The sequence below is a fragment of the Cebus imitator genome, unplaced genomic scaffold (assembly GCF_001604975.1).
Source record: "Cebus imitator isolate Cc_AM_T3 unplaced genomic scaffold, Cebus_imitator-1.0 Scaffold18, whole genome shotgun sequence".
In the NCBI taxonomy this organism is placed as follows: Eukaryota; Metazoa; Chordata; class Mammalia; order Primates; family Cebidae; genus Cebus; species Cebus imitator.
Window position 1 is genome coordinate 12,936,055 of NW_016107333.1, and position 8,223 is coordinate 12,944,277.

Here is an 8,223-nt window from a genome sequence, read left to right on the forward strand (position 1 = left end):
GACATTCAGAGAGATGAGTTGATTGTAAAAATGAATGCAGATGAGGTCAGTATGTCCACTATAAGAGGCTTATAAAGTTCTTGCTTTCTCCTTTCAGTGCATTTGATAGAGGGAATTTGGTATCCTTTGCACAGTGATGTTTATTGGGGTTAAGGTCATAAAATTGTNGCTCCCAAGAGATATAAATTCCTGTTCTAGTGTCACAGAAATTCAAAACTACATATGAGGTGGAGTTGATTCCCAATAAATATAGCAAAGCACTACTATGTATATAAAGCCCTCAATGCATACTCACTGAATTCAATTAATAACCACAAACTTGGGCTTACCACTGTTAGTTAACTGTGTATTGGAGGAAGTCAAATACATAATGCAGAGAGCTGGCTAACCTAATTGTGGGCCTTGTGCAGACCTGGCTGCCTCACTTTCCTTCCTTATAAATGGGGGAGTTGAACAGGCTTTTAAAGCCAATAGGAATCTGAGCTGATAACTTCTGAGATATTCATTTCAGGAGAACCTTGATGTGCTGTGGCCTCTTTATCCTGCATTGATGTTTTTTCAGTGCACGTTTGTCTCTCTTTAGCACAAGATGCAAGCCCCAGAAGGACAAGCACTTTGTCTCATTCACTGATGTATTCCAGTGCTAAAAACAGGGCCTGGGAATAATCAGAGCTGCCACATACACATACTCGTTTTTTTGTTTGTCTTTGTTCTTTTTTTTTTTTTTTTGAGATGAAGTCTGTCTCACTTTATCGCCCTGGCTGGAGTGCAAAGGCATGAGCCCAGCTCACCACAACCTCAGCTTCCCGGGTTCAAGCAGTTCTCCTGCCTCAGCCTCCCAAGTAGCTGGGACTACAGACGCCTTCCACCATGCCCTGCTAATTTTTGTATTTTTAGTAGAGATGGGGTTTCACCATCTTGGCCAGGCTGGTCTCAAACTCTTGATCTTGTGATCCACCTGCCTCGGCCTCCCAAAGTGCTGCGATTACAGGTGTGAGCCACGACGCTGGCAAACATACTTTTAAATATGTCTCCAAAGCAGAAAAATTCCTTCTTTAAAAATAATCACATACAAAAAAATTTACATCTATTTTAACGTAGAATAATATTTTGGAAAGTTAGCAAGAATCAATTTCAATAGGATTATTGAATAATTCCTTAATTATTAAGAACAAGTGTTCAACTGAGTCACTGGTATAGCAATATTTGAAATCCTTCATTATTTTTTTTTTCATGGCTCTATTTTGGAAGAAACACAACTCAAAAAATAATAAGCAATTATATTATGGTCTGCTCCAATGTCAAACTTGAAATAAGTGCATGATGTTTGGCAACAAATCTAGCACCTTTGGATCTTAATAATGTATCAACAGTCAGACCCAAGGCTTCTTAGAGCAAAGCAGCAAATCTTTTATTTACACAGCTGTTTGGCTCCAGGGAAATATAAGGTAAGAAAGTAAAGCACTAGTACCATTTTACTAACTATTACAAACATACTCATCATCTGTTACACACAGATGGCTGTGGTTCATGTGTATACTCTCTGGCTACTGGACCAGCCAAAATGCAAAAAACAGATAATGAGACAGTGACCTGCACATGTTCAAAAAGACACAAAACACATGTTCAAATAGATACATCTATAATTCTCTGTCCTTTTTTCTTTTCCTTTTTTTTTTTTCCTGAAAGGGAGTCTCACTCTGTCACCAGGCTGGAGTGCAGTGAGATATCAGCTCACTGTAACCTCCGCCTCCCGGGTTCAAGTGATTCTCCTGCCTCAGCCTTCTGAGTAGCTGGGACTACAGGCACGTGCCACCAAGTCTAGTTAATTTTTGTATTTTTAATAGAGATGGGGTTTCACCATGTTGGCCAGGATGGCCTCAATCTCTTGACCTCATGATCCACCCGCCTCGGCCTCCCAAAGTGCTAGGAACACAAGCGTGAGTCACCGCACCCAGGCCTTTTCTTTTCTTTCTTTTTTTTTTTTTGAAACAGAGTCCTGCTCTGTCACCCAGACTGGAGTGCAGTGGTGCGATCTCCACTCACCACAACCTCCGCCTCACGGGCTCAAGCGATTTTCCTCTCAGTTTCCCGAGTAGCTGGGACTATAGGCACATGCCACCACACCCAGCTAATTTTTGTATTTTTAGTAGAGACACGGTTTTGCCATGTTGGCCAGGCTGGTCTCGAACCCCTGACTTCAAGTGATCTGCCCGTCTCAGCCTCCCAAAGTGCTGGGATTACAGGCATGAGCCACAGTGCCCAGCCTCTCCTTTTTGATATACAGCTTAAAATAAATCTAAAATCTCCACTAAGGGCAGATTCTTTTACAGATGCAGAAGAACAAAGCAAGCTTTTCTGCAGGATACATATAACCTAGATGTTCTATATCATTCCTCTTATTTTCTTAAATTAAATCAACCCTTCCAAACACCACAGATTAGATTCAAAAACAAAAATTCCCTTCCCTAACTTCAAATAACCTTCCTAAAAAGTTTTAATGAATTTGACTACTGTTACCATAAAAACACCATAATCAGCTTGTAAGAACTATGTATACATAATTTTATAAGAGTGAGTGGAAACAAAACCCCAGTTCTCTTCTATATTCCCCATCTAGACACCAGAAAGAATTATAATAAATCCAACAGATGGATGAGCAAAAAAGTAGTTAATGCTTCTCAGCCAACCATGCTAAAAACCAATCAACTCAGTTAGGCACAGGAAGTGTCCCACTTTTAAACACCACAAAAATCTCTGTGGATTTATTTAATTGCAAAGTTGATAAAATACAAAAATAGCTTGCATTATGTCAGGATAATTCAAATGAAAGAATCATGAACTTCCATCTGGGCCCTAGAAACTGGGTTTACATAAATGTCAAATTACATGCTTCTGTGCCTGTTCCTTATAAACTGTTAGGACTGGAATTGAAAACCAGTACATATAAAATGTGGCTACTTTAAATACATTTGACACCTCCAGAAAGGAAAGAATTAAAACCAGCTCGAAGGATTTTAAAATTTCCATCCGCTTTTAATTTAAATCATTTTCTTGAACGAAGGTAAAGCATAGAAATTTAGGATGGAAATAATTTACCTTATGTAAGTATAAAGCCTCCCTTTGGTAAAAAAAAAAAAAGAGATTATAAAGATATCTCATATAAGTGCATATAACATCAAAAAGGAAAGACCCACACAACACCTACTTCTTGCTTTCTCTTCCTGTTGGCTAACTTCTTGTTTCATTAGTTGTAATCTGATCACACGGAGCAATGCAACACTACAATATCTCTAGGCTTTAGAAATAATACAAATCAGAACATTTGAGTGCTGTTTGACAGTTTCAAGTTGCAGGAATTTTAAACAAATGCCAAGAAAAGCAATGAAAATTTAATCTGATACTTAAGTGCTGATTCTAGAAGCAACTCTGAGAGGAAGCTTTAAACTATTTCATTGTAAAATTTCTAATGAAAGTTTGTTTCAACGTGGACAAAAACGTAAAAGAATCCATAACACTCTACTTAATACATAAGTTCTCGTTTAAAAATTAACCTATGTACTTATAAAGTGAATTTAACACCACTTTGGTAATTATTTTGTAAAATATAAATTGTTCCTTAAAAATGTTCAAACACAACGTCTAGAATTGATGAAAATCCACACAAAGATAGAGGTTTTGTCATTTGAATGATGGAGAAAGAACTATGGGAGGCAAATAAGGCTTTGTTCACCCTAATCAGGTAGAAACAAACAAAAAATCCTTAATTAGATGCAGACGAGCAAAAAAAAAAAATATATACTATCAACAATCTCAACTCCTCTGCTTCTCAGGTAATAGAGGTAAAACCACCAGGACAGGACAGACAACGTCTATACCCCTTTAATAAGGGTAAAGGTTTACCAGCAGATACAAGGTTGAAAGCGGCTCACTTAGGGGCCAAGATGAACACTCTGAACACTGCCTTTGCCTAGAATAACTGATTTCTTAACATGGGACTCGACTCGACTCTATTTTCACACGCAAAGGCGAAGTCCTCGCATTGCTGCAGAGATGAGAGAACGCCTTTTACACGTCGCGTTGCACCTGGTGCAGAGCCCCCAAGAGTCTCTCATGGAAGGGAGGTCCCGAGAGATCCCCGGTTTCCAACAGCCCCTTTGGGCAGGAAGAGACGAGAAATCCCGCAGCGAACCCCATTAGCTCCGCACTTGCCGAGGTGCTCGCAGAGGTACGGGGCACACAACTCGTCTTCCCGGCGGAGAAAGTTGCTCGCGAGCCCAAGCCTAGCAGCGCTCGCCAAACTTTCCAGCGGCAGCGCGAGCGCCGTCACTTACCGGCGGCAGAAGTCATGATTCCCCGGTGCGACTCGCTTCCCAGCTCGCGCCCCTCAATCCATGTTCCCTTTTCAGTCCATTGTTCCCACAGTTCGAGCAGAAGAGAAAAGCCCCCGCAGCGCCCACATTCCGTCCCGTCGCCCAGTGGCGCAGCCGGCGCGCCGCACAAAGGATGCGGCCGGCTTCAGCGACCCTGAGGCGCTCCCGAGCGCGAGCCGCCGGGGGCGGGCGGGCTGGCGAGCACGAGCGCCGCCCCGCTGAGCTCCAGGCGGACGGCCAGGCGCGGGCACGAGCAGTGCTCTCCGCGGCACCGCTGGCGCGTGTCCTGCTCGAGCTCCAAAAATCAGCCTTGCTCCGGGCGCCCCCTGCTAGTCGCGGCCGTAAAAGGCAGACAAAAGCCCTAGCCTCCTCCAATCGGAGGGCTCGCGCTTCAGCTCGCTCCCGCCTCTCTCACGCACACACTCACTGTCTGTTCCAATAAGCGGACTCAAAAAGGGGGCGTGAACGGCGAGGCATGTTGGGAATTGTAGTTTTCTAGACCCACGGAACGGGCAGAAGCTGGAGCATCCGTGCCGCCTGTTCTCCCGCCTTCATTTCCCATCGTGCTGAGGCGGGTGGCATGGCGGAGAAGGATGACACCGGAGTTTGACGAAGAGGTGGTTTTTGAGGTAAGGGGAAAATGGCGGTGGCTGTGGATTGCCTTTGTTTGAGAAGGATGAGACGGAGAGCGAGGAGGCAAGGCGGTCCCGAAGCGAACGATTGGATGACGCGCTCCCGCTGGCCCCAACCACCGAACCCCAGCGATTTCGGGGCCTAGTGCCCACCGTCGCCTGACAGGTGTAGCCTTAGGCTCTCTGGCCGTGGCCGGCCTCCATCTCGGGCCCGCCCAGAATTCCCAGACGGTGCCGGGTTGCCAGGCCCTGGGCTGAAGCCGCGTCTCTTCCTTCCCTGGAATGGATGCGCAGCGGTGGGACTGCGCCCGGCTGGGGCGGGGCCGAATCGTGCTTTTTAGATACAACTTAGCCTCCTCCTTTTCCATCCACGATTTTTTTTGGGTCAGTATCTAGAAGTGCTTCAGGTCACTGTTCACCGTCAAGGTGTGGCCCTCGGAATTAAGGCAGCAGGTGCCCGTTTTCTAACATGGTTTAAAGTCTATATGGGGGACCTACTGTGGGTGGTTAGGGCTGGGGCAACTCAGTATCTAGATTCGATTCTTTTGTCCTTTGCTGCTGCGCTAGATGTAGCCGGTTCTTCTGACTCGAGACTCTAGATGTGAGTGCTTTTGTGTGGGACTATTTTAAGACGTTCTCTGCCATCTTGAATGAAAAAAATCGGGCGAGTGTTTCTGATGCCATTTTTCTATCAGACACAGGTCAAAACTCGCAGCCCTGTACATACATGTATTGCATATGTGCGCTTTACTTTTATCCATCCAACTAGACTTTAATAAAATTTAAAAATGAGGTGGCTCGTGCCATACAGTGAGAAAGCGGGGCACAGACAGGACACAATGTTAAATGTTGAAATAATGTACAAACTGTCATTAAAGGATTAATTTCTGTTCTTGCGGCCGCCCAGAGGCTACACCCAGTACGCAATGTCCGAGGTGAATGTATGCATTGGATTAGAAAAACTGACAGGAGAAAATATATTACGGGGAAATAGAACTGAGTATGCTAAGCTTAGGAAGTGTGAAAGTACCTGGTGTGCATTTTTAGGGGGCGGGGTGTGGAGGAGGGTGGCTATGTAAAGTGGCTTGATGTGGCGAAAATGTAGAAGCAGTGGAAAATGTGGCCATTTTACTTAAACGAAGATTCTAGATATGTGGCGTTCATTAGGGAAGACAAGGGCCTGAATTTTGGAAATGAGAGAATAAGTAATGGAATAATGGCTTGGACGGACATTTCTAAGTTAAAATCGAGGCAATGTTTATAGATTGTGGTCGTTGAAGGAGAGAGAAATAGATTTCTAGAGTAAGGGTAACTGATGGATGTATTTTTTTTACCCATTATTTTTAATTTCTCGATATAATAGTAATATATGCCTAAGGAACATTTTATTGTAGAAAATAAGCCCCCCAAATTAAAATCACCCATTATCCCACCACCCAAAGATGGCCACTATTAACAGTATGATTTGTGTTCTTACAGACTTTATTTCTATGCAAATGTGTGTTTATGTGTGTGTAATTTTTTTATCCTCTATATTAAGACACAATGTTTGTGTGATTTTTTTAACACAAAAGGTATGCCACATAGAATTTTGTGTATGTTTTTCACTTGACTTTATCAAGAATGTTTTCCCATTCATCATTCTTTGAAAACAGTAATATTATGTTATCCCCTCATGTATGTCATATTATAACCTTTACCTTTTTCAAAATACCATTGTAATCAACACTGATACAGGCCTATCTTTAACTTTAACTCCGATTTTCCTCAGAATAATTTTTAGAAGTAGAACTAGTGGGTCAAAGAATATGAACATTTAAGACTTACGCAGAAAGGTTATACCAATTCAGGTTTCCATTAAGAATAAGAGTATTGGTTTCATCAATTCCTCAGCAACAGCCTTAACAGCTTTCTTTAATCTTTGCTAATTTGATAGGCGAAAATAACATTCCGTTGCTTTAATTTACATTTTGTGCATTTATACATTAGCCATTTTTATTTCTTTGCTTGAACATTTCTCTTCATATGTGTTGCCCATTTTCTTATTAGATGTTAGCTTTTGAAAAATTGACTTGCATGAGTTTTTCATATATTTTAAAGCCTTTGTCATGCTTGCAGAAAAATTTCGTTTGTTGTTTATTTGCTTTTTGTTATACACAATTTTTATTGCAGAATAATTTGCATAAGGACAGGGCACAAATCACAAGTGTGCATATGTTTATATTTTCACATGTTGAGCACACCCATGTAACCAGCACCCAGTTCAAGAAAACAGGACAGGCAGGGCATGATGGCTCACACCAGTAATCTTAGTACTTAGGGAGGCTGAGGCATATGGATCCCATGAACCCAGGAGTTTGAGACCAGCCTGGACGATATGGTGATATTCTACCTCTACAAAAAATACAAAAATTAGCTGGGCATGGTAGCAAGCACGTGCCTATAGTCCCAGCTACTCAGGAGGCTTAGGTGGGAGAATTGCTTGAGCCTGGGGAGGTAAAGGCTGCAGTAAGACATGATCTCACCGCTGCACTCCAGCCTGAATGACAGAGCCAGACCCTGCCCTTAAAAAATGAAGAAAGAAACAACATCACTAGCATACCAGATGCTCCCTCCTGGACCTTTTTCGTCACTACTACTCTTTACCACAAAATGACCACTATTTAGACATAATAACCTAGATTAATTTTGTCTATTTTTATTGTTTAGACACTGAATTTCCATTTACATGCTCTCTTATTTCTGATTTTTTTTTCTCTCTGGCTTTATTTATGAGATCCATCCATATTGTTACATGACAATTTTTATTTCTGTATAGTATTCTATGTGAATATATGATCATTTTAAAATTCATTCTTCTGTTGATGGTTATTGAGTAGTTCCCAGTTTTAAAGTAGTACTATTGTGAACCTTTTTGTATGTGTTTGGTTAAACATATTTCTGGTGTATATATATGTAGGAATGGAATTGCTGGGTCATAGGAAATACGTAGATATTTCCGTAGATATTGCCAAACTTTATTCCAAAGTGGTTATACCAATTTATACTCCAGCCAGGGATGTATGAGAGATCCCATTGCCCCACATCCTCACCAACACTTGCTAATTTGAGTCTTTTTTCTTTTTATCATTTTAGTGGTTCTGTCCTGGTATCTCCTTGAGGTTTTAATTTGTATTTCCTTGATAAAGAAGTTAAGATTTTTTTTTTTTTTTTTTTTT

General features: G+C 41.8%; 2 protein-coding genes across 11 annotated transcripts in view; one reads left to right on the plus strand and one right to left on the minus strand.

The window, feature by feature from the left end:
- Positions 1-4,578, minus strand: part of FGD6 (FYVE, RhoGEF and PH domain containing 6) — a 137,268-nt gene extending 132,690 nt beyond the window's left edge. Inside the window, exon 1 of the mRNA XM_017515954.2 lies at positions 4,335-4,578. Coding sequence (XP_017371443.1) covers positions 4,335-4,350 — 16 coding nt within the window. The 5' untranslated portion in view covers positions 4,351-4,578. The remainder of the gene's footprint in view (positions 1-4,334) is intronic.
- Positions 4,579-4,860: 282 nt separating this feature from the next.
- VEZT (vezatin, adherens junctions transmembrane protein) overlaps positions 4,861-8,223 on the plus strand; it is an 81,105-nt gene continuing 77,742 nt past the window's right edge. For 4 of the 10 annotated variants that reach the window (XM_017515971.2, XM_037733828.1, XM_017515975.2 and 1 more), the window contains exon 1: positions 4,867-5,002. In XM_017515971.2, the coding sequence (XP_017371460.1) occupies positions 4,967-5,002 (36 nt within the window). In that variant the 5' untranslated portion in view covers positions 4,867-4,966. Of the gene's footprint in view, positions 5,003-8,223 lie in introns of all 10 variants that reach the window. The other 6 variants (XM_017515984.2, XM_017515990.2, XM_037733834.1 and 3 more) reach the window with 5 other exon arrangements.